The sequence below is a fragment of the Pundamilia nyererei genome, unplaced genomic scaffold (assembly GCF_000239375.1).
Source record: "Pundamilia nyererei isolate P.nyererei 1_Seehausen unplaced genomic scaffold, PunNye1.0 scaffold00118, whole genome shotgun sequence".
NCBI lineage: Eukaryota > Metazoa > Chordata > Actinopteri > Cichliformes > Cichlidae > Pundamilia > Pundamilia nyererei.
The window spans coordinates 821,428-846,754 of record NW_005187519.1 but is presented as its reverse complement, the minus strand read 5'-3'; the positions used below and the strand labels follow the sequence as shown (position 1 = coordinate 846,754).

The following is a 25,327-nucleotide window of genomic DNA, read 5'->3' as shown; positions in this document are numbered from 1 at the left end:
AGATTCAGATAATTATTTAATAACAGCCAGACATTTTAAATGACAATAAGAAAGAAAAGTATGTCTTTGTGCCCCCTTTTCCCTGTTCATGCCCTATCGGCCCCCCTGGCTAAACTTTGCTAGATCCGCCCCTGCACAGTTACCAGCCGTCAGCTGCGTAGAAAAAGATCCTGGAGTAGAAAGTAATAATAAATAAATTCTAACAACAGCTTATCAAGCTTAAACGTGCTGCTGTTGTTCAGCTGCTGGTTTCCTCTTTCTGGTGCAAAGTGGGCCAGAAACAAACAAGAGAGAAGGAGTCGCACAGAAAAGCCGATCAGCTGATCATTAAGCAGTTTCACGATTGAAGTAGCAGCAAGAAGAGGCAGTTGCTCCAGGTATTGGTTGTTAAGCTTAACGCGGGAATGCTTTACAAACATTCAGAGATGAACTTACACACTTGCTTTACTTCTCTCTGGGATAACCTTCTCAGAGATGAAATGCTGGTTTGGTAGCAGGCTTCAAATACACACAGCCTCTCTATCACTTGAGCACACTGCTCCGACTGCTACGGTTATGAGCCGAGTTACGCCTGTCGCAAGTTTTGTGAGGTGCTTTTTTTTAATATTTAATGGATCGGATTACATTTTTTTATTTCTCTCCGATATCCGATCCAGTAATTTACGTCAGTATCGGATACCGATACCGATACCTAATATCTGATCGGTCCATCTCTAGTCAGGAGTGACCCTCTGCTCCTGTTGAAATGCTCTTCTGCATACTGTAGTTGCAAAAAGTGGTTAGTTTAGTTAGTATTGCCTGTTTTTACCAGCTTGAACCAGGCTGGTCAACAACAAAGAATTCTAACTGAGAGAACTGCTGCTCACTGGATATTGTCTCTTTTACAGCACATTTTCTGTAATGAGGATAAAACTGAGATCCTCCTTATTGCCACCAAATCCAACCGTTTGAAGGCGAACCATTTCTCACTCACCATCGATAACTCCACAGTTTTCCCTTCTCCTCAGGTTAAGAGCCTTGGTGTCATCCTAGACAGTTCACTTTCCTATAAATCTCACATAAATAATCTCACCCGTTCTGCCTACTTCCATCTACGCAGCATTAAGATTGCTTCCTTCTCTTTCCACCCAGTCTACGTCCATTCTTGTCCACAGTCTTGTTACCTCCCGTATTGACTACTGCAATTCTCTTCTGCATGGTCTCCCCTAAAAATCCCTCTATAAGCTTCCACTGCTTCAGAACTCTGCTGCTCGCATTATCACCAGAACCCCCTCCTACCAGCACATCACCCCTGTTCTTCAGGAACTTCACTGGCTCCCTGTGAAATTCCGGATAATATTCAAACTTCTTCTGCTCACCTTCAAGGCCATTCATAACCTCGCTCCTCCGTACCTTTCTGACCTGTTAACCACTACCTGTTCTGCCCGTTCACTTCGATCTTCTTCTTCTATCCAGCTTGCTGTACCTTCCTTCTGCCTCACCACCATGGGAAGCAGAGCTTTCAGCTGCTCTGCTCCCAGGCTGTGGAACTCTCTGCCCCCAGAAATAAGAAACATTGGTTCTCTCCTCCAGTTTAAATCCCAACTCAAAACTCACCTGTTCAAATCTGCATATTCACTGTGAATCCACTGTTTGTTCATTTTATCTTGTGCTTTTGTTTTATTGTTCTTATTCTCCCATTGTTTTACTAAGTGTTTTATCCTATTATAAAGTGTCCTTGGGTGACTTGAAAGGCGCTCATAAATAAAATTTTATTATTATTATTATTATTATTATTATTATTATTATTATTATTATTATTATTATTATTATTATTATTATTAAAACCTAAAGATAGTTGTGTGGGGAAATCCCAACACTCAGACCGACAACCATGACACATTCACACTTAAATCACCTTTCTTCTCCATCCTGATGCTCAGTTTGAACCTCAGCAGGCTGTGCCTGAGGGCCTCGAGTTGCTGCCATGTGATTGGCCAATTAGATATTTGCATTAAACAGGTGGACCTAATGAAGTAGTTGATGACTTAATTAGCCACATGTTCACCAACAGTGGTGTTCACAGGTGTATTGAGCACAGATTAATAAGCTCAGGACCCCAACACCTGCCAGCGGAGGGAAACACTGGAACAACAGCGATGGCACAATCTTCTCCTCTGAGTATTCTGTGTATGTATTTAGAATCCAAAACTAGATGATAGTTGTTGTTGTCGTTTTTTGTTTGTTTGTTTGTTTTTTTTTAAAGATGGCTTGCCTGAGTTAATTTAATTGTAAAGATAACATTTTTCTGCTCTGTGTAGTTTGTACTGACAGACGTTACTTAAATAACAAAGTTTAGCTCAGTGCACACAGGCAGGTACAGTTACAGTGATTCAGTGATAATTATCAATAGATAAATCAATCTATTAGTGTAGGATCTTTACTTCACGGTGTAAAGTGATTGTTTGGTGCGATATAAATAAAACGGAGTTAAATGCATTCAGTGACACACACGCGCGCGCAGATAAAAATGTTCACATTACATCTTTTATTTTCCAAAGTAAAATGATCACATGATACGTCATTAATATAAGTTCATGGCGATTACATGGCGTGAATAAGAGTAATAGTAAACGCACCGTGGCCCTCCACCCCACCTTAGAGCTGACTCAGTTACATTAATTAATATTAAAATGTGCGTCTGCACGCGGACTATTTACGCCATTAAAAAACATACACGTCGCGTGCTATGTGATCCAGGCCACTGAGAGTCTGACGTGACTGAAAGATCTTAAAAGCAGACGAGGGGAAAGTGTTTCCCTTTGCGGGGGCTACGGACTCCATTCACTGAAATATTCTGGCGAGCTGTTAGGAAGCACCAAAACGCACCAATCCAAGTTTTGCGCACGGGGGATTTTATTTGTTATCCAAATCCACACGTCAGCGCCGAGAAAGAGTCACGGTGAGAGGATAACAAGTAATGATGCGCAATTAGTGCGCGGGCACAGGATGAGAAATGGAAACGCCAACTGTGCGCTCCAGTCACGTGGCTGCGCTTTATGATTTCTGCGCTCCGGATCTGTCTCCAGTCGTGCTGCGTGGAGAGGAGACGCGCACTTTGCGGGCAGGAGCTTCTTCTTCTACTACTTCTCCTCCCCTCTCTCTCTTTTCTCTCTTTTTCTTCGCTGTCACTTCAGTCAGCCGGGAGGATGAGCGGATCCGAGACCGGGCTGCCTCTGCGGCGGGTCGACCTCCTTGTCTTATAACAACCTCAGGGAGTCCACGCGTGTTTGTCCCCCCATTCTTCTTCTCTTCATGTTTCCCCTCCGAGCATCATTTGGGAGAGAATGCGTCTGCTCGTTTTCGCGACTTTGCTCGGAGTCCTCCTCGATGCGGGTAGGTGCAACTTTGGGGAGACCGCAGTGGTCTCATATGATGATAGAAGTCATGTCCACGCACAGAGAGGAAATGCAGACTTCGTTTAGAGCCAGTCGAGATGAACTTTACTTTATAGCCGGTGTAACATTTTGGAGACTCGTCTTTGTGCCAATAGATAAAGAATAAAAAAGAGAATCTTTCCAGATGTTTTTAGATAAGTGGAGAAACAGCAGGAAGGATTTATGGTTTTGGAGAAGGAGTGCCCCCCTCCCCACCCCACACCTCACACACCCCGAGCTCATTTTGGAGCAAAGTGGGAACGATAGTAACACAGATCCACGCCAATGACGCCCTTTAAAAGTGCGAGCCGCTTGTTCCCGCTGCTGCATGACTTTCTGCCACATCGCGCTGATAGTATTTAGTTGTTCCGAAGTGCGTCAGGTGATTGGAGTTCAGAGGATGGCGATATAGAAGTAGCAAAAAGGATGTGGTTTGTTTTTCTTATCAGCTTCTGTTTTCTGTAGCGGAACTAAGAAAACGGGGGATTTGGAGCAGTTTTCTAGAAGTGATGAGCAGAGCTCGGGAGCTGGATGCTGCTCTGGTGTCCTGATTTCAGGAGTCTGCAGGTTTTGTTTGGTTTAAATGTTTTAGGGTGGTGTTGTGGTGGTGGATATGATATGAGGACCTTTAAAGTTGGAGGTGAATGCTTGCTGCCATTTAAATGATTGCACCAGTGATATCTATAAGCTTGAGTGGGATGTTTAGAGCAGGCGTTTCTGCAGTGATGGATTTTTGAGCTGCTCTGATGAAGATATCCTAGCATGGAGCAGTAAGTGAGCATACGCAGTGATCTGATGAAAAATGCTGAGATTTGATTATAGAAATTTATAGACTTTGCTTTTAGTTATGATGCAGAGAGGTGGCACTGAGTCTGTAGATCATCTGATTTCCAACTGTAGCAGTCACTTAAACAGGACTACAACGTCATTGTGGGCACTGTGATGTCTAATTCATATGTTTACTTACACTCGCTTTCTTTTTGCCTCACGGTTTGAGCAGATCTCTGCAGAGCATGAGGCATCTCAAGGTTTCTGGCAATAGGAGAAGAATAAATATTTTTGTGATTTCTGGGCTCATTTTTTCTCATACAGTATAAAAGTTAATAAAGGCCTATGGTGCTCTTTCAAAATAAAGGCTGAATATATGTATTTCAAATTAATCCTCACGATTTAGCTTGATGACTGCAAAAGAAATATGTCTGCTGCATCTGCAATGACTGACGGAGTCCAGTCCACCTTTTAAATTAGAGCTGATCTTTTAAAGCTCCACAGAGAACATGCAAAGAACAGAATGATTTATTTGAAAAATGAGGACCGAGTAGGTCTTTGAACAGCTCCTGTGGGGTCTGCAGGTGCCTCTGCTGGTAAGTTAAAAAAAAGCGGCAGATGAAATTGGCAAAAACCCACATAAAAGTGCATTTGTATGTTTACAAGAGGTTGCCGTAGCAATCTGGACTCTGGTTTTAGTACCTCAGGGGATGAGGATGCAGATGGGTCATCTATGCACTGGCAGATTACATTTAACGCGGCAGCTTTGTGTTGTAAATGGAGTTTTATCAGCTATAAAATCCACGGGTTACCAGGGAATTAAGAACAGCCACTCTGAGTTTTGCTGATGTGTTTTCTTTACGGCTTATTCTGTGTGAATTTATAACCTCTCTGCTGACACTCGAGACATCCAATAAAAGAGAGCAAAGAAAAACATGTGCTTTTATGTGCTTCGTGCAGTCAGGAGACCTTGTCACTGTCCATCTGCTTGTAGGCGTAAAGTCAAAACACCCAGCGGGAGATAAAAAGATGACAGAGCGCTCTCGTGGAGCGCCATTAGTCATGTTTGGAGCAAATATACCGTTGAACAAATGGTATATGTGCTCAAATCTGTACAAGCATCTATTGCTCAACTCTGGGAGAACACAGGGGATGAAATAAACACACAGCCCTGATTCACAGATACTGTGAACAATTATCAATAATCCAAGAAAAATAGTCCTGTGAAGAGCAGCTTCAAACTTGAGAAAAGTCTGGCAAACTTCATCAGTCGTCACCTGTGCTGTTCATATGACGAATAACGGCTATCCTGACTTGCTTTAAAGCTGCTGTTTGAAGAGGACAGGCTGAAGCCCGTACACACTCACAGGATCAGCCATGATTAGGTTTACAGTGAGGGAGAAAGGGTGACATCACCACACACCTGTGGTGGCCAGTTGCTATGGTGCATAACGCCACTGAGAGGAGGGGGAGGTGTGAAAAACCCTGTTGTCTGAGTCACTGAGGTCCAGGCTCTGGAGAGGCCAGTCAATCAAATAAATGTAGCTGTTGCCAATTAGACACTTTCCAGATGGTTTTGCATGGTGGATCAAAATCTGACGGTAGTTTTCTGTGTTCAAAATATATTCATTTTGACAAGATCTCTAACACCACTGGCTGAAATGCTGCCCCAAACCATGACAGAGCCTCCACCGTGTTTTACAGGTGGCTGTAGACACTCGTTGTTAAGTTAAACTGGGACTGAAAATGAGTTTTTTTTGTTTGTTTGTTTTTTTGTGTCCCGTTTGGATCTTTAGCCATCAGAATTGTTGTCTTAAGGCCAAGAAAGATGCCAAGCGGATTTATTTTACCAATTTTACAACTGCAAAGCTCTCCAGCGAGTAGTGCGGTGCTCTGAACGGATAATTGGAGGTGAGCTTCCCTCCCTCCAAGACATCTACAGGAAGCGCTGCCTGAGGAAAGCGGGGAGGATCATCAAGGACTCCAGTCACCCCAGCCATAAACTGTTCAGACTACTTCCATCAGGAAGGAGGTTCTGCAGCATCCGGTCCCGTACCAGCAGACTGAGAGACAGCTTCTTCCACCAGGCCATCAGACTGCTGAACACGTCATAGACACCTCACCTTCACTACTGGAACTTTAACATTATGCACTCCATACCGTACAGTAATGCCACTGTTCTGCACATTTCTCAACTCTGTATAATTTTATAGATTTTATTTTATTGTTTACTCTATTTAAATTGTAAAATATGTGTATACACACACACACACACACACACGTATACACACACGTGGAAAACATTTAGTATACACATCCAGAAATGCATGTACTATTATATATTGTACATATATTTATTAGTTTCAGATGTAGCCATTCTTGTATTTTGCCTGTTTATGTTATTGTATTTTGCACAACTCTGTTGCTTGTGAAGCTCGCACACAAGAATTTCACTCATATGTACTTTACCAATGTACCTGCACATGTGATGTGACAATAAAAGTGATTTGATTTGATTTGGATCATCATGGCCTTGCCATATTGGTCCATTTGATTGACCTTTATTATAAGTATGAATTTATTTTATTTTCAGTTGCTACAAACGGGACAGACATGACTGGGGGATAGGACAGGGAGAAAGAATGAAAGAAAGAGAGGGAGAGAAAGAAAACCAAAGGGGAGAAGAGACGGTGAGAAGGGGGGGAGGAGAGAAAAAAAAAAAACACCTGAAAATGAGTTTAAAGGCAGGCAATACTCGTGGACCAAGTGACTTAATTTAATGGCCGGCAGGGGGTGTCTGCTATTGCTTTTCAGATTGTACACACTCTCCTTGGTTTACGACCTCAGTAAACACTTTTTCTGATCGTTTGATGGACTCAAACGCTAGATTCAAGTTTTAGGTAATGATTGGAAAATTTAAAAATCATATTGCTTGAAATTTCATAGCTTTGCACAGTCACATTAATCACAGAGCATCATTCATTATCACTCAGTGGTGCATAATAGAAGAATGCAGCTTATGGGCATATTTTTAAGTCTTTAAAGTATCAATAAGTAATATCAAAGTTTATTCAACCGATCTCTCAGGAAGCTAAGATTCCACCTGCTGCTAATCTTGAGTTTGCAAACCTCTTGGAAACAGTGGCTAGGCCTATCTTTCTCATTTTCTTCACAAGATAAAAAAATCTAGCCAAGTTTTTAAGCTCCGCGCTTTTGACATTTGACAAAAAAACAAATGTTAAACGCATTCCTTTGCTTATCAAGCTGTGACGGGAGGATTGATTATCCACGTGAAGAACTCTGTAGGGCGGGAAACAAAAAACGTCCTGCAATAACTGAACATTTCTGCTTCCACTCTGTGTGGCAGGAGATACCCTTCAGATTCAGTGCTACCAGTGTGAGGAGATGAAGCACAATGACTGCTCCACGCCAGAGTACATCGTCAACTGTACCGTCAACGTACAGGACATGTGCCAGAAGGAGGTGCTGGTCAAATCTGATGGTAAGCCGCTTCTCGTTGTTAGCTCATGAAGTCTGGCAATGCCTCAGTAGAGGCCCCAACGTTACAGAGATTACACAATTATGTATGCTTGATGGAGGAATGTCTTTCTTGGTTTTCTCATTCCTTTACGCGCTCCAGAACAGAGTCCATAAAGGTTGAGAGACTGGGATTAATGCACAGTCTGAGCCAGCCAAAAGTACAAAGATAGAGTTTCTGTTTATCAGTAGAAAGAAGGAAGGTGACCGTCTGGAAACCAGAGATGAAACTGAAAACACATCGCTCAGAGAGAACGTGACTTCTTAAGTTTTCTTCTCTGCCATTTAGGTGAGGCTGCCGTAATTGACTACGCTCGTTTTGGTCGTAGCATGACTTTTATTTTCGAGTCACGTAAGTGGAGCCTACATAAACAACTCTTTAAATTAACTGTGATGTTTGCAGATGTGTGTAATTTTCTCTGTCATTAGTGACAAAAAAGAAAGTACCCAAGGATACCCAACTTCTTCCATCCCAAAATACCTGTTAATCGTTGTGTCTTATTGACTGGTCCAAAAGAGCAATCTCCTGTGATTTTCAGTGAAATAGATATTGTTATCTGTAATTTAGTTCCTTTGCTCTGCTTTGAAGGAAAAGAGAAGCACTGACTGATGTGTAGGCTGACTCTGGTGTAAGACTCGGTATCACAGAGGGGACACTGGGCTGTGGTACAGTGTGTAAAAATGTTCCAGTTGTAAACCTACATAAACGTTCCCATCCATTGCTTTTTTTATTTTATTTGCAGGCTCGTTTTCACATAAGCCTTATTTGTATTGTGATGTTGTTTTGCTGATCCAAAACCCCAGCTGACTGAAACTACTTCATTCAGCTCATTTGTCAAAGACAAGAGGCTTTCATTCAGCTGCCACTGAGATTAGATTAGTTTTGTGCCGCCTTACAAGAAATAAAATAGCTCAGTCTATAGAGTGAAAAAAACTGACAGTTTGGAAAAGAGGTGGGACAATTTTTTAAGCAGACATTTTTTTAAAATTCCAAACTAGGAAACCTACCAGGGGTCATGTGGTAGAAAATGCAAAAAATGATTAACAAACCTCCATTTATTGTCTAAAAATGTACAAATATGAAATAATAAAAGGAAAAGTGGATACAACCACAATACGGGTGTAGCGTTTGAACTTTTATTTCACATCCAGAGCAGTATAAGGTAGGAAGTTTAATTTGTTTTGTGCACCAGAATATTATTTTGAGCTATCTCAAAATTTGAACTTACTGAGTATCTTAAAATTTCAAGTTAAAATTTTGGCATATCTAATTCGAAATTTCAAGTTATTTTTTTTTTGAGATGCTATCTAACATTTTAATTTATTGATGGTAAAACTAAATAATTAAAATTCAGTAGCAAAATCAAGCTTCCATAAAATATTTATCTGTACATTTATCTGTGTATTTATCTGCTAACATCTGTTTGGCTAACTAGCATAGCCAAGTATGAAAAGTATTAGCATAGCATTTCTTCAAAGACCAAAGCTCATCATTAACTTTAAGGTTGTTGAGTTAAATCTTATTTAAAGAGCTGTGAAAGATCCAAGGTGCTCTCAGTTACTAAACAGAATTTATTAACGTGATTTTCATTACATTTTGAGGACGTTTACACTTTAGCATCCCCAGCTAACATAATCAAAAGATGTGCACAGACAACGGCTAGTTCTTCTAAAAGTCTTTTCTATTATAGTGTTGGGAAAAAAACATTTTCAGTTTTATTCAGTCCTGTTCCTTTAGTTCAATTTCTTCCATGTAATAAATGTATTTTTATTTAATCTAGATATTAATTAACCTAGTATCAAACATATTTTTGTAACATTGCTTCTAAGGCCCAAACAGTCATTAGCTATCAGTTTGCTTTGTTCACTCTTATTTAAAGACCCGAGTGGGAGCTTGTGCAAAATGCTATTAGAATCTGAGCTACAACTGTCAACAGTAACCTGTTCTTTGTTGGATTTTGGTATCTACATATAGCTCGATTTTAAAAAAAAGAAAAAGAAAAATCTTCCGTTGTAGTACTGATATTAATATAATTAATCCAAGGCTAAAGCACATCGTTAATTATCATTTTATTGTGTAAATGTTTTTTCTGCCTTAACAATTATGTTATTATATATATATATTAATATCAGTTTAATTTCTGATATTATGCAAAACAGAAATTAAACCAACATTAGTGACTGTAATCTGGTTTTTGCTCAATTTTTACTAAATTTGGGGATATTTATTTTTCATCTACTCTTTACACGGTATTGTGCATTTGCTTTCCCTAACATGTTTGGAGCCTAGTATTTGAAGTAAAAATATTCTTTATTTTTACAGACTGTCAATATTATGTTTGCAGCTACCTGCAAAAGTCCCTTCAGATAACAAAGTTATCATTGATTGGCTTATCAGATTTTTCCTATTAGTTGTCAAATCTCAGACAGCACGTGGCTTGATGAAGTGTCTTATAATTGGAAGTTTATAGGTTCAGTGCTTGCAACAAAGTAGCCTTGCGTGGTGTCCTTGAGTAAAACATTGATCCCATTGCCTCAGATAGTAATTTTAGGCTTTACCTTGACAGACAGAGAAGCAGTTCTGTAGAAACATGTGCCTTATTACCACATACCAAACAAGCACTATCAAGGGGAAAAAATGCTAAGATGCACATTTTTCCTGCCTTTCCACTTAATGGAACTTCCTGCTGCAGAAATTGAATTTATCTGAATTTGATTTAATCCACACAGCAAAGGAATGTTTCATTTGCAGACAACAGAAACAACCACATGAATAATACAGTAACAATACCACATAGATGACAAAATGCTTCCTATATCAAGCATACCGTAGAAAAACATAACAAATAACAGCAATAGGTACCAGATAGAGAAAGGTTACTTGATAAAGCAGTCAGAAAGTGCAGAGTGAATAAAAAGCATTTTTCCAACACATCGCAGAAACAAATTGTCCCTCACCGCACAACGTTAGTTAATAAAAGGAGACAGGAAATCAGTACTTTCAAAGTCCAAATAGGGCAATAAAGTACTGCAGCTCTTATAAGTTGAGTCTAAGCAATCTTATTACAGCAGGGACAATGAATCCACATTTCTTTGCAACTTTTGTTAAATGCATTTCCAACTACTGGAATCTCTTTTACTATTTTTACTATTTTTTCTGTTTGAACACTGGAAACATTTAGAGAGCTCTTGATTATTATTTTCAGGGATACATTATCGGAAATCGTGTGCATCCTCGGGGGCTTGCCTCATCGCCTCCTCTGGCTACCAGCAGTTCTGCACCGGCAGGTTGAATTCAGTCTGCATCTCCTGCTGCAACACCCCACTCTGCAACGGCCCCAAGAGGAAGCGTCCCACCAACTCGGCGGCAACGACCACCCTGCAGACGAACCGGCCTCTTCTTCTTTTCCTGCTCGCACTGCTGCTCCTCCTACTGACGTAGATGATGTTCCCGCCACAACTTCGCTGTACAGTTTGTTTTCTGTCTAAACCATTTAAAAGAATTTACCTTTCCAATCAGAATTAAAGTCAAGTTTGCAAAAGAAAGCATGGTGTTAAAACCACATAAGCGAGGGGATAATAAGACGGTAGATTTAATGTGATTTTTTTGGGTTTTTTTTTAAATCAGTGTGACCCAAAATGACTGAGGCACTGAGCTTATCAAACACGACAGTAATTACTCAAATCAGGGCCAAGAGACATTTATCCACAGATTTCTGCAAAGACCAAAGGGTTTTTACAAATTTGCCCATGGGGCCATTAAAAAAAATGCAGGTTTCAGACACTTTTGCTTTGCTCTCACCTTGCACACAAGGAAAGTGCATCCATCATTCATGCGGAGTATATTTTTCCATAAATAGGTGATATAAACAGGGATATTCCGTACTGCAGAGCCAGTGATCTATTGCTGCTGAACTTCTACTTCTAAAATAAAGCCCAAGTAACAAAAACCCCAGTTCCTTGAATGGCCACTTGAAGGTCACTGCAAAAGGAAGCCAGTCCCCCGAGTACCTTTAAATCAGATATACACATGCTCAAAGCATCTCCCCCCCACACCGAAAAAAAAAGAAGCTTTGGTTTGTTTCTTTTCAGTAAAACTTAATTTTTCTGACACTCCATCATTTCAGTTTTATTAAAACCTCAGTTAGGGACCAGTCTGCAACCATCTGGCAACCACCGGTGCCAAGGGAAGAATCTGTATTCCTCAACCAGTGAGATCATGATTGCTTTTGTTGGTAGCATTCAAAGAGGTCTCCTTTTGATTGCTTTAGTCACTAGCCGTTTGCCAGGATTGTCAGTAGCTGACATGAGAGACACCGACTTAGCTGCAAACAAATCAAACAGTGGGAAAACTACAAATAATGCAATGGAAACTAGAAATGCAATGACCAAATAAAGGTATCTCCTTTTTTAATGTGTTGCTTGCATCAAAAAGGTACAACATTTACTTTGAAGGCAAAGATTCTCTGTGTCTGGTTTGCATCTTTTGCAAATTTTACTAAAGATTGGGAAGTAGTTGGTAAGTGTTTGCAGACAGGTCAGCATCTTCCGTGTAAACCACAGGTATCAACAGCAGTCTGCTAGCAGCCAAAGCAATCTCAAGGAAGTTTTGGCACAGCACCCTCTTTGCTACCAATTTCTCCTGGTAAAAATCAGCAACCTCCAGCAACTGCTCTCCATGTGGTTGGTTTTTCCTTGGCTTCGAGTTAAGCATGATTAAAGGTATGGACAGTACTGCAAGGAATGAAGTACCAAACTCAAAGCCTCAATGGATAGTCTACAAATCACTGGGTAATGTTATGGTGGGCCATCCGTCTTATATATACAGTGTATGAGCTCAGCCTGTAGCTTCACCACAGAGAGATGGAGCTAAAATAGGTACAGGACCTTTTGTCGGCCCTCTTTTAGGTAAAGCTGATCAAGTGTGAGTTAATGCTTTAGTTCAGAGGTGGGCAACTCCAGGCCTCGAGGGCCGGTGTCCTGCAGGTTTTAGATCTCACCCTGGGTCAACACACCTGAATCACATGATTAGTTCATTACCAGGCCTCTGGAGAACTTCAAGACATGTTGAGGAGGTAATTTAGCCATTTAAATCAGCTGTGTTCATTCAAAAACCTGCAGGACACCGGCCCTCTAGGCATGGAGTTGCCCGCCCCTGCTTTAGTTATAGCTCACAACAGGTTGTCTTAGTTGTGCACAAAACCTGGAAGCTATGAGAGGAACCTGACCTGGGTGACAAAGGACACTGTGCTTCTTTAACAGATTAAACAAATAAGTCTTGTTATGTCATTTTGACAGTTTTAGAAGTGAAGGTAGGTGACTCTTGTCTTCTAGACAGAGCGAGGGGGATTGTTTTCCCCTTTTTTCCAGTGATTAGCTGAGCTAACTACCATCTGGCTGTAAACATAATGGGCAGATGTGAGACTAGTATCAATCGTCTCATTTGATATGCACTAGAAAGCAAATTAGCATATGTCCTCAATCTATTACTCTTAAATTAGCTAAGGGAAATCTTAATGCTGCTCTCTACAGTGATAACTGCTTTTCCTGCTTTGCAAGAGTTTGGAGGCCCTAAACAAATAATTTTTCTCATCTTTTAATAAATGAATGTGAGTGGAGTGCACAAAGCCCTGATTTCAACCAAAATTCAACAAAACAGCGAGTGTCGGATCGTATGTGTTGCCTGAGTTCACTGGCTGTGAGATATTTAGCATGAAGGTGAAAAAACTAAACGCACACAGAAATGGTTTCAAAGTTACTGTTTTAAGATAGTGTTTTCTTTTTCTTTCTTTCTTTCTTTTTAAACAAATACATACGATGTGCTTTTTGTTGCCACAGGTTCATCCCAGGGTCTGGACCTTACGAGGAGATTTGGACACCACATCGGCTTCGTAGCTTCTCAGCTTTATGGAAAACTGTCAGTGTTATTGATAAAATGGCGTAACCGCTGAGAGTGACACTGAAACCCCGGAGAAGTGAAAGCATACAGAGCTTTGTGAATCATTGATTGCTCGGGTTTGAAGAGGATGCGGCTGAGTCATCTCTCGCCTTTTTTTTCTTTCTTTTCTCTTTTTTTTTTCTCTTTTGGCTTTTTGTGAAGTGGAGTGTTTATGTGAAGAAGCTGGTCTCAAGTTATTTTCTGGTTATTAGATGCTGTAAAAAAAAAAGTGCTGGTGCAGGTTATAATACTTTTGAGCTTTTTCATTTTCTGGTCTTACGGTTTGAAACGGCGCTGCTGGTTTCATTTTCCTGTCGATGCTGTAGCTGTTTATGCTCTGAATACACAGATTTGACCTTACGAAGCCAAACTTTAGTTTTATTTCTCATATGTTACCGTGAAGACTGCACATTGACTGAGGCAACAAGTTGAAGGTTTCCCAGCTCTCTCGCACCTTCCTTTCACATTTATGCTTATTCTCCACTATCAACCGTCATTTCTCTTTGTTTCTGCGTTGTCAATCATAGGGTTGCTTCTGCGATATAAAGCACTATTAGTAGGCATTAATATTCCTGTGTAGAATGATCTATTAAATTGTCTCATAACCTTCATGTTACATAGTGCAGAATAATAAGAAAAAAATATAAGTACAAATAAAATTCTCACTCGAGACTTGCTTCAGGTGATCTCTGTCATATTTCCCTTTAAGTATCCTTCATGGCCCCAAAATCACGGTTCCCTCTGCATGCTGTAAAACAAATTTCATAACTGAAACCTGATTTGATTCTCATATTTCAGTGTTCAGATGAGCATTTTAGAAAATTTCTGCATTTATATTTGCCTCTAAATGATCTGTTTGCCTATTTATTCTTATCACGGATATTTGTTTTGCTGCTTGCGTTGGCTATCTGTACCGTATCGTATTTATTCTGTGGTGAATGTGCTGTGGACGGCGATGCAGACACTCCGGCGCTGTATTTTAATGCCACACGTGAAGGTTTTAACGGTCCCGAGGAGAGCGCAGGACAAGAAACTGCAGTTCAAGAACGTCAAGAGGAAAGGCATACTTGAGTTTATTATTTCTAGATTTGAAAAAGCTGTGTCAGAGACGGGCCATCTGATAAACTTTTGTCTTTTTATTGATCTTCTGTGAAGAGTAACACTGTATTCTGCTGATATGTGATGTAAATAAATGTTGCAGAAATGTTGCAGAAAAACTGCCGTTAAGCAGCAAGACGTCGTGATTTCACTCTAAGAGCTCGTTCACTTTGTGTTTGAAAACTAAGAAGTTTAACAGATAATGGAGCGCAAAATATTAAACATTTAATAATAACTCTGTTACTTTTTGGAAACTTCTTGGTCTATGTAATTAAGACAATTTAAGGCGGGGAAATTGTCAAGAAATTGCAAGACTTCTGACCAAAGCAATAATAATTCATTAAAACGACACTAGAAGCTAAAAATATTAGAAATTGTATTTAAATGAAATAACAATAAAAACAAACAGAAACAATATTGTGTGCTTATAAAACAAACTAAATTTATAATTTATGGATAGGAAATGTCCTGGGCTTTAGTCTTGGTCAGTGTGGTCAAATTTGTCCAACAAGCACCGAGACAGTCTGGACATTTATCGAGACCAGCATGTCCGCATGTCGTCAAGTGTTTGCATTGTAATTGCTAGTCTGAACCTATCAAATCTGCCCCTAACAAATGTCACGCACATTACAAATGCTTTCATTGGCCACTTTATACTTTTTCTAAAAACATATCCCCCACACTATTACACCACCAGCAGACTGAATTGATAGAAAGCAGGCTGATCCATGTTTTCATGTTGTTCACACCTAATTTTGACCCTACCGTGTGAATGTTGCAGCAGAAATCAAGACTCACCAGCCCATGCAACGTTTTTCTAATCTTCTTTTGTCCAATTTTGACGAGCCCCTGTGAATTGTAGCCTCAGTTTCCTGATCTTATGTGACAGGAGCTGCACCCGGCGTGGTCTTCTGCTGCTGTTGAGATGCTCTTCTGCATAACTTGGTTGAAACGAGTGGTTATTTGAGTTGCTGTTCCCTTCCTGTCAGCTGGAAGCAGTATGGTCATTCTCCTCTGACCTCTGCCAACAGCAAGACATTCTGCGTAAAACAGATGGTGGTGTGGCAAATCACAACAGTTTCTGATGCTCAGCTTGAACTTGAGAACATGACCATGATCGGTTGTGTTCATGAGCGACAAAAAACAACTAAAACTAACACTGAAACTAGGAAAAACCAAACTGAAACTAAACAATATAAAGTAAAAGAAAGGTTGGGGTTCTTGGCAGCACGGCCTCACCTCTGCTCAACAAAGCAACCGCGGACCCTCAACTCTTATTAGTTCAGCCAGTACTATTAGATCAAGCACCATTTTCAGCTCTGCTACCATAATTGGAAAAGAGTTTCTCTAATGACCAATCAGCATTTATAACATGATAAACTTACATTTGGTAACACAGGGGGCAACTGCACAGGAGCGATGGTTACTGAATGTATGCCTGTGTAGATGTTCCCTTAGAAATCAACAATGAATGGATTCCTTTAATCATACATTTTTATTTACGATATATCTACTGACCTTCTGTGCTCCGACTTACAGAGGTTACTGCTTAATTAAAGTTAATTTGTTGAAAAAATTCCTTTGAACACAGATTCTTTTTCTTCCTTTGCAATAATTAGAAACAAATTAAGCCCCTTAACAGAATATTGCTGTAAATTTACAGCCACATAATTATTATCTAGGAAATTACAGGGAACCTTTAAAGTCTATGAAATATTGTGCTGGACTATCACACGTTAATGTCTTTTTCATAATAAAACCATCCTGCTTCCAGTCTGATATTAGAATTTCACTGCACCTAGGCATTACCTTTTTTGAGGGGGTGAAACTCCAAATTATATTCACCTCTGCTGGTTGTCCCTGCTGGGTTAGGTATGCCTAACCTCTCTGAGTCTTTAACCTTGAGAACAGCCAGCCCGAGGACGGCATGGATGTGGTGTTTTATTAAATTAACCACACTTTGCTGACATGTCTCTGTACTGTTCTTTTTAAATGACTATGCATGTACGTTTTTGCAGCATTTTTAGTTTCAGACATCCCAGAAGGTTGTTCATCTGGACCTAGCGTTTTGTGGGAGAAACGTTTCATCACTCGTCCAAATGACTTCTTCAGTCTCAGCTGACTGCAGGTTTCCCCAATCTTATAAACTTATCTGCACAATAACTGAAACTATCCCATGATCAAGGAACTGACCTCACAGCCCATTGTTCTTTCAGTGGGCTGGTTTCAGTTATTGTGCAGATGTACTGTTTATAAGATTGGGGAAACCTGCAGTCAGCTGAGACTGAAGAAGTCATTTGGATGAGTGATGAAACGTTTCTCCCACAAAACGCTACGTCCAGATGAACATGGATGATTGAGCATGCAAGACATTCATTTCAGACAGTTTGCAGCCTGCTTTCACTTATCGTTGTTGAGCAGGAAGCACAGTCTTGTTAAGTGAACCTGCAGTTGATAGAAAGACTGCCAACAGTGTAAACGTGATAAAAGTGTTATATCACACAGAGGACTTTATCAGAATGAACAGCAAACCTGTTTTACACCTCTGTCTTCGAGTGGCTGTTTGTCTGGTAGCTCGGTCTTTGGAATTTGCAGCTCATGTATCTACAGATTCATTTTTTTCCCTGGGAAAAACAGTTTTCCTCCTCGGTGTATCATTTTAAATACACTGCTGTGAAAATCAGCTTCCCCCCTTCCTGATTTCTTAGTTTTGGGATCTTTCTTCTTCTTCTTTGTTTTGCATAGTTGTTGCACCTAAATGTTCCAAATCATCAAGGACATGTTAATATAAAAGATAACCTGTGTAAATACAAAATGCAGTGTTTAAATGATGATTTAATTTATTAATGAGCAGCTCTCAGGTGGGAACACCCCTAAGCTGTGACTTCATGTGTGCTAAACGCTGCCTCGTGAGCTACTTTTCCAGTTTCTTTCCCGACCACTTTGAAGGCTTTTGACAGTCCAGTTGTGGCTGCGATGATAAGCGTCACCAGTAATGGATGATTGACTTGTAAGAGCCATAACAGTGTTTCCAAGTAACCGTTTTCAATTATACGCCTGACAATGCAGCGGTGCATTGTTTGAGACACAATAGAGCAGCTCCCACTCGATGAGTCCTGCAGACTATAGAGAGAAATGTGCAATAACTTTTGGCAAAGCGATGAAAAGACAACCGTTGGCTTGTTGGAGCCATCATGAACGCGGCAACGTTACTCACATTAGGGGAGGTTAAACCTCAGTTTTGTGTGTTTGTGTGTGCGTGTTGCTGCTGCAATTTAAACTTTGTGCCTGTCATCAGTGAAAGTCCTGCAGTGTGAGGGCGCGCCTGTATGACTGAGCATCATTAAGCATGAATACGGAGGAGGAGGAGGAGGAGGAGGAGGAGGAGGAGGAGGGCGAGGGAGTCAGGGCTGACGATCACAGAGGGGAAGTGCCGACTGCAGACCTCTGGGGGATAAGAAGCAGCAAAAAACAGGAGATTATTAAAAATAATAAGGCCCTCCTCTGCCTTGCTCTAATGACGCAGTCACAGTACGACTCTGGCAGCGGAAATACTCAAGCTGACGAGGGACCTCAACTCATCTACTTTTGTTTACTGTTGTCTGGAAATGAGAAGGAAATGATCAGTTCTGGTGTGGGAGGCACAGATCGCAGGACAAGAGAGGACGGCGAGATCAGAAAAGCTCCAGAGGGTCAATTAGCCTCAGATACTGTACACATAGTTAAACTAAATGAAAGCAACCCTCCATCAGTGTGTCCAACCTCCTTAAATTCCATTAGCTGCAACGAGCGAATCAAAGCCCAGCTGTGGGCCTTAAATTAAGACGAGACTCTATTAACAGATTGCACTGTCTACACCGTCAGGCCTGGAAAGTGGGTAGAGCCAATAATGATCCTGAATCTGATGACTTGGCAGTCAAGCTGACACAAACTGCTTCCCTCCAATCCACTTTAGAGCACAAACACAAATCTCCATTCCACTAAGTGGGGCCAATAAACACAATTTAGCGCAAAGGGGGAGATTAATCTGTGGCTGTGTGGACGTTAACAAGCATCGGACGAGTGTTAAATACACTCTGCACCTCAGCAGAGAGAAGCAGCTGAATCAAAGAGGGCCAAGTAGAAGAAAATTTTTTTTTAAATCCCTGCATTTAACAGAGGCTGTTTAAAAGGTGCAGAAGCTGCTCTTTGTGTGATTCCAGTGAGTGATGCACTCTCAGGGTGGAAGGCCTTGAAAACATGAGCAGTGGTGCCCTCTAGTATTCAAAAGAGTGACACACAAAAATATGAAGCTCTGGATGACACACTATAAGAGTGCAGAGTGGGGTCGGCACAGTGTTATAGACCTCCAAACTTCATGTCGCCTTGAGATTAACTCAAGAACAGTGGATAGAGAGCTTGACTGAATGGGTTTCTATGCCATGATGATTTACGGCTTCTATATATCCAAGCCTTACATTGGAGAGCAGTGAAGATGTTTTCTCCCAACTTTATGGGAACAGTTTGGGGATGGAGTCTTCCTGTTACAACATGACTGCACACCAGTGCACAACGCAAGGTCCATAAAGACATGGAGGAGAGATTTTGGTGTGGATGAACTTGACCTCAACCCAACAGAACACCTATGGGATGAACTAGAGTGGAGACTGTGAGCCAGGCCTTCTCGTCCAACATCAGTATCTGACCTCACAAATGTGCTTCTGAAGGAACGCTCCATAACTCCCATAAACATTGAACCTGTGGAAAGACTTCCATGCAGGAAGACTTGTAGCGTGTGTTATAAATGCATTGCAGGAAATACCACCGAAGCAGGACAAAAACAGACTATTAATACAAATGTAGGGCATTTTGGACATTAGGCAGTGCGCTTCAGTTGTGGGATTATCTCCCACATGCCTGTTTAACCTTGCAAAAAGGTATTTTTCTTTTCCTTTGCATTCTAAATTAAAACCTCTTTAACACCATTTAAATACTATTTACCCCGTTGGTACAGTTCTGTTGTTTCACAATGATGCAGAAATGCTGTTTTTCCCTCAGTAGGAGAAAACACGCCTCTGCTGTTTTATTTTATTTGATGTAGGGAGGAAGTCCTTCTTCAATAACGGCTTCTGCTCTGCTGCCACTGACAGAGATGAAACAAAGTGCTTCAGCCACAGTTCTTGATAGAGATTTTTCATTAAGCAGCCAGACTCCACAGGAACGAGAAGAGGACGGTTTCTATCAGAGGCTGCAGAGCCAAGGGCCTTTATGGGAGACTATGTGGTGAAGAGACTCTTGTGTGAGTGATGAGTCTGCCTGAGGACAAAGGGCCGATGTTCTCGGGACATAGGATTGGCTTTAATGTGGGAAGGTGCTCGAGAGACAGAATCAAGCCCTAAAGCTCATTCCTGCTCATATATCGTCTTTATCAGCGGGCCTCCGGTGGAGGGCTGGCACCAATTCGTCTGGCTTCTGATGGGACCTAAATCACTGATATTATCTGGTGGAGTCAACAGAGGCAGACGAGGTCGCTTTCTATTTTTGATATGGGGAAAACCTGCAAAGACAGACAGCATAAAGAATAAACGCTGGATACTTTTAACACCGCAAATGTTTGAAGTCTACGTTAAAATCGAGCTTGCACAGAAAGTACAGGTCGTTACAGAACAGGTCTGCTGCTCTTTGCAGTTACATTATACATGTTTATACACCACACGCTACAGCAGCATGAGGACGATAATAAGACAAATATTAATGATAATAATTCAATTCAATTCATGCTGTTATTATTCATATTAATGGTGATGATATTGTTCTTTTTTTTTATTATTATTTCAATTTGCAAACTCAAAGTGAAAAAAGAAAGATGCTGCATACATTTTATGTCAGCAACATATCCATCTTCTAGTAATATTATTGATTATTGTTCGACTTATTCATATATATTTATATATATTAGGTTTTATTTTGGAAACAGTGGACCGCATCTTGACAACGTGGTGAATGGTGGTGCACAACCTCTGGGATACATTCTCCTCCATTTAGTACTTCGTGGTTATAGCACATACAACAATGCTGCAGGGAGGACAATAAAACAAACCAAAAAAATCCCAGACGGTTCTTTTTCACAGCTCTGTCCACACAGCATAATATTTCAGAGGCCACCAAGTGGATTCTGATTCAATGTGTTAAAACTGAAAGAAAATAAAAGGGAAAATGTGCAAAAATAACAGAAATAAAGATTTAAACTTTAGAGCATTTAACATGACAAACTAATTGTTATGAAAAATTATGAAACATTACCAAAAAGAGAGGGAATATTTATATTATATACACATATATAAATATCATTTTGGTTATAACAGACTTTTGAACCTTGCATTGTTTTTTGGCCACACGGGGGTGCTATAGCATTTATTTACCTGATTATTAAGAAACAGTCATATCAAAGCATTATTCAAGCTTTAAATTCACATTTGTTTTTATTACATTTAGTTGGCTAAAAAAAATGCCAATTTTAATGGCATTTCAAAATAATTATTTTACATCAGAGAGTCTATAATGTTTTTATGCTTTAAATCCCTGTTTGCTGGATTTAACTTTGCATATGACCACCCAGCCTGATGTTCATGCAGACATGGTCAAGGTGACCTGCTGAAGATAACACTGAGCATCAGAATGAGGAAGAAAGGTGATTTAAGTGACTCTATATGTAGCATGGTTGTGACAGATGGGATACAGCAGCTGAGCATCGTTTAAACACCACAGCCTACCTGAGTATATTTACTGACCATGTCCATCCCTTTATGACCACAGTGCACCATCTTCTGATCATCTTCATCATCTCAAACTGTTTATTTTAATACAACAAATGAGATCACTGCACTCAAATATTTCCATTTCTGGCTCTGTGTGATTCTTTTTTAAAAACAGACATCCATAACATGGTCATCTGTGGCATACAGCTCTGTTTGTGAGCACAGATGTCCTGCACACTTGATGTTTAAACCTTCCATTTGAGAGGGCAGCCAACAAGAAGAAAGTTGTCTGAAAGGAAGAGGAGCGGAAATACCTGAGTGGCTCCACTAAGGCTGAGCATCAGATAAATAAGGATTATTTTGAACTGTTAATCATGCAAAGCTCTTCTAGTAGAGTCTAAAATTAAAATATGGAGCTGGAAAGTTGTTGAACACCAAACTAATCATCAGTTACATTTATTGTTATTTTACTAACAGTACTTATATATGTCGCATGATTATTTTTCACACTGTGGTGACACTTTCCCACTTTAAATGTTGGGTGCAGGTTTATTTACATTTTGCTCTCAGCTGTGAACATTGTCGTGTCTGGACTGCACTTACGCCATGATGCTGGATAAGGGAAACAGCTCAGCCACTAAGTACGAAAGGTAGCTGAATATGAAGACAAAGAGGGGCTCAATCAGGCGGATGCTGTGGGTGAAACGTGACGACCGCAGCCACTAATCCAAACAGAAGGCCAAATAAGACCCCGCCCTTTGTGTGATTGCAGCCAATCCCCAACTCTCTGTGAATCGTACTCATGGCCCTTGATCAGTGGTCTTTGATCAGTGGTGGTTAATCAATGGTCATGAGAATTTGCATATTAATGATCAAGGAACTGACCTCCCAGCCCATTCGTTCAGTCAGTGGTGCTGGTTTAAGTCATTATGCAAATGTACTGTTTATAAGGTTGGAAACCTGCAGGCAGCTGAGACTGAAGAAGTCACTTGGATGAGCGACGAAACATTTCTCTCACTGAAAACGCTACGTCCAGATGAACAGAATCAACTTTTTGTGATTTACTTACCTGGATGATTGAGCATGCATCAAGAAGATATTCATGTTGTCTTACTATTCATATTTTATTCCAGCACAGTTGGTGTGGATCACCGACAAGTTCAACGACAATAAGGGGCTATTCAACTGTTGTTCTGTTTTTCTACTGTTGCAGTTGGAGTCTCCGTCCACTTGGGGCCACAGTTGCCCGTCTGAACCTGCTGACTCTGCACTAGAAGAAATTCCACCGCACCCGGAAGCGCTCTCCGTTCGGCTGCTATTCTGCTATTCATTCAGGCTGCAGCGATTTCATTCAGCCGTTGTTGATCTCTCCGCTTGTGTCGGGCGCCTCATTTACTTCTCCGTGGACAGATTGAAGGAGAGCGAGCATGGCTGGTCGGCTACCGGCTTGTGTTGTTGACTGCGGTACGGGGTGAGTAGGAGCACAATAAAAGGCTAGTTAGCGTTAGCTTGCTTTTCATTGACCACCTAAGCGACTGTCAAACTTCAGCTAACGCCCTATTCAGCCTTCAGGCTGGGGGCTTTTGCTCAGCGCCTCTCTGTTATTCTGAGTTCGTCGGTGAAGTCGGCGTTAATGCCACAAATCCAGCCAAAGTTTCCAGCTGCTTTATTTTGAAGGCTTTTTGTTCTTCCCTCAGCTTTGTCATTGCTGTTAGCTGCTGCTAGCCGCTGAAGCTAATGTTACTTCCTGGAGAAAGCAGCCCTCATATTACACACTTACGTTCGCTCAAGCCTGGAGAAAGTGTCTTATATCCCTGATTGTGTTCCCTTTTAGGTACACGAAGCTCGGATATGCAGGAAACACAGAGCCACAGTTCATCATGCCTTCATGTAAGTAAACAGACCCCCCCCCGCCCCTCAAAAAAACAGAACAAAAAACAAAACCACTAAAGACCTAAAACTAGTTTAAACACAAGGCAATGTCGAACATGTGGATTTATTTACGTGCTGGGATGCTGTTAGAGAGCATATTTATTATTAAACTGCATTATTCGTTAAGTTGCATAAACACCAACAGTTTAGTGTGGATTGCCTCTGTGTGGTTTAATGCAGGTTAACAGTTTCAGGCCGACTTCCTTTCACCCTAGAGATGTACCAGAGCAGTTAGACTGGTTTCCGTAAGGCTGGTATCATATTGGAACAATATTTTCTTATCAACTCACGCACAGCAGGTTTTTCCTGGCTCATAATGTAAATTCTAGTAGGGAGGGACTGTGGTTGTAAGCATGATTGGTCTGCATATATTTAAGGGAGTGGGTTAGACGTACCTCACAGATCACAAGTTGGACAAAGGATGTTTAATACCAAGACCTCAGAGCACATCCATGGATGCGGTGAAGGAGAACATGCAGCTGATCTGCTGTGGTGACCTCATGAGTGTGCGACGCCATCAAACTCTGAGCAACTATTTAGACAGGAAACAGCTGTCCTGTTTCCACTCGTGTGACTGAGTGTCTAAAATATCTTTGCCAAGCTAATTGTGTCCAGTGTTGGATGATTTTTTTTGTTTTTTTCTTGAGCCGATTGAATCTAAGTTCGCTCGACTAATGTTATCTCAGGATGTAAGTGCATGATCAATCCTGTTGTTCATAGTTATTTAATAAAATATATTTGGTACTGTGCTGTACCAAATTTTTGTTTTTCTTCCACCCGTAGTATTTACAGTTTACATCGTTTGTCTGCAGGTATTGCGATCAAAGAATCGGCCAAGGTCGGAGACCAGGCCCAGCGCAGGATGATGAAGGGAGTCGATGATTTGGATTTTTTCATCGGGGACGAAGCCATCGATAAACCGTCGTATGCAACAAAGGTGAGATAGACGTCGACGTGGGGGCCGAGTCAGATTTGTGTTTGAGGATCGATATTAATGCTGATTTTCTCTCTTTGCGTCCACAGTGGCCCATCCGTCACGGGATTGTGGAAGACTGGGACCTGATGGAAAGGTTTATGGAGCAGATCATCTTCAAGTATCTGCGGGCAGAACCTGAAGATCATTACTTCCTTTTGGTAAGACCAGAGCACTGTGGGTTAATGGTAGTTAGAGCTAAGCAGCAGGCAGGGCCCTTCCTCTGTTTTTTCTTGTCTACACCAAACACAAACTTCTGCTAACTGTAGCCTAGAGGGCAAAACACAGATGTTCTCAAAAGTATATTTGCAGGATCAAATTGTCTCAGTGTTGTGAAACTGGTGCGACCTAAATAATATAATAATTCCTCTTGTTCCTATTGGTCGTTTACCATTACATGTCATTACATTACAGTTGAGTCCCTCCGGGTGTGGTTGTTATAGTGACACGGCTTGAAGTACTGTGACGTCATTTGTATGCGACACAATCACAAATCACAACAAAAATCGCCTCAAAGCACTTCATATTGTAAGCTAGATCCTACAGTAATAGAACAGAGTAAACCCCTACAATCATATAACCCTGTGAGGAAACACTTTGGCGACAGTAAAAAGGAAGGAAAAGCTCATTTTTAACAGGAAGAAACCTCCAGCAGAATCAGGCTCAGGGATGTGCAGCCAGCTGCTGTGACTGGTTGAGGGTGACGGAGGAAGGTGGGACAAAAGACATGCTGTGGGAGAGAGCCAAAGAATAACAATAACTAATGATTAAATGCAGAGAGGTCTATTAACACATAGTGAGAAAGCTTCCCCAGCAGCCTACACCTACTGCAGCATAACTAAGGGAGGATTCATGGTCACCTGGTCCAGCCCTAACTATATGCTTCAGCAAAAAGGAAAGTTTTAAGCCTAATCTTAAAAGTAGAGAT

The 25,327-nt window shown here is 40.9% G+C and overlaps 2 protein-coding genes across 3 annotated transcripts in view; both read left to right on the top strand.

The window, feature by feature from the left end:
* The first annotated feature begins 2,986 nt into the window (after positions 1-2,986).
* LOC102212447 (ly6/PLAUR domain-containing protein 1) lies at positions 2,987-14,878 on the top strand. 2 transcript variants are annotated; one of them, XM_005742235.1, is made up of 5 exons: positions 2,987-3,375; positions 7,552-7,686; positions 8,011-8,073; positions 10,928-11,188; positions 13,560-14,878. In XM_005742235.1, exons 1-4 carry the CDS (start codon positions 3,327-3,329, stop codon positions 11,161-11,163), a joined length of 483 nt encoding a protein of 160 aa, XP_005742292.1. In that variant the 5' UTR covers positions 2,987-3,326; the 3' UTR covers positions 11,164-11,188; positions 13,560-14,878. The 2 variants fall into 2 exon arrangements, with proteins under 2 accessions (XP_005742292.1, XP_005742293.1); XM_005742236.1 differs by lacking the exon at positions 8,011-8,073.
* A 7,836-nt stretch (positions 14,879-22,714) lies between these two features.
* The window catches only part of LOC102211996 (actin-related protein 3), an 11,591-nt gene continuing 8,978 nt past the window's right edge, over positions 22,715-25,327 (top strand). Inside the window, exons 1-4 of the mRNA XM_005742233.2 lie at positions 22,715-22,965; positions 23,329-23,384; positions 24,239-24,363; positions 24,450-24,560. Coding sequence (XP_005742290.1) covers positions 22,922-22,965; positions 23,329-23,384; positions 24,239-24,363; positions 24,450-24,560 — 336 coding nt within the window. The 5' untranslated portion in view covers positions 22,715-22,921. The remainder of the gene's footprint in view (positions 22,966-23,328; positions 23,385-24,238; positions 24,364-24,449; positions 24,561-25,327) is intronic.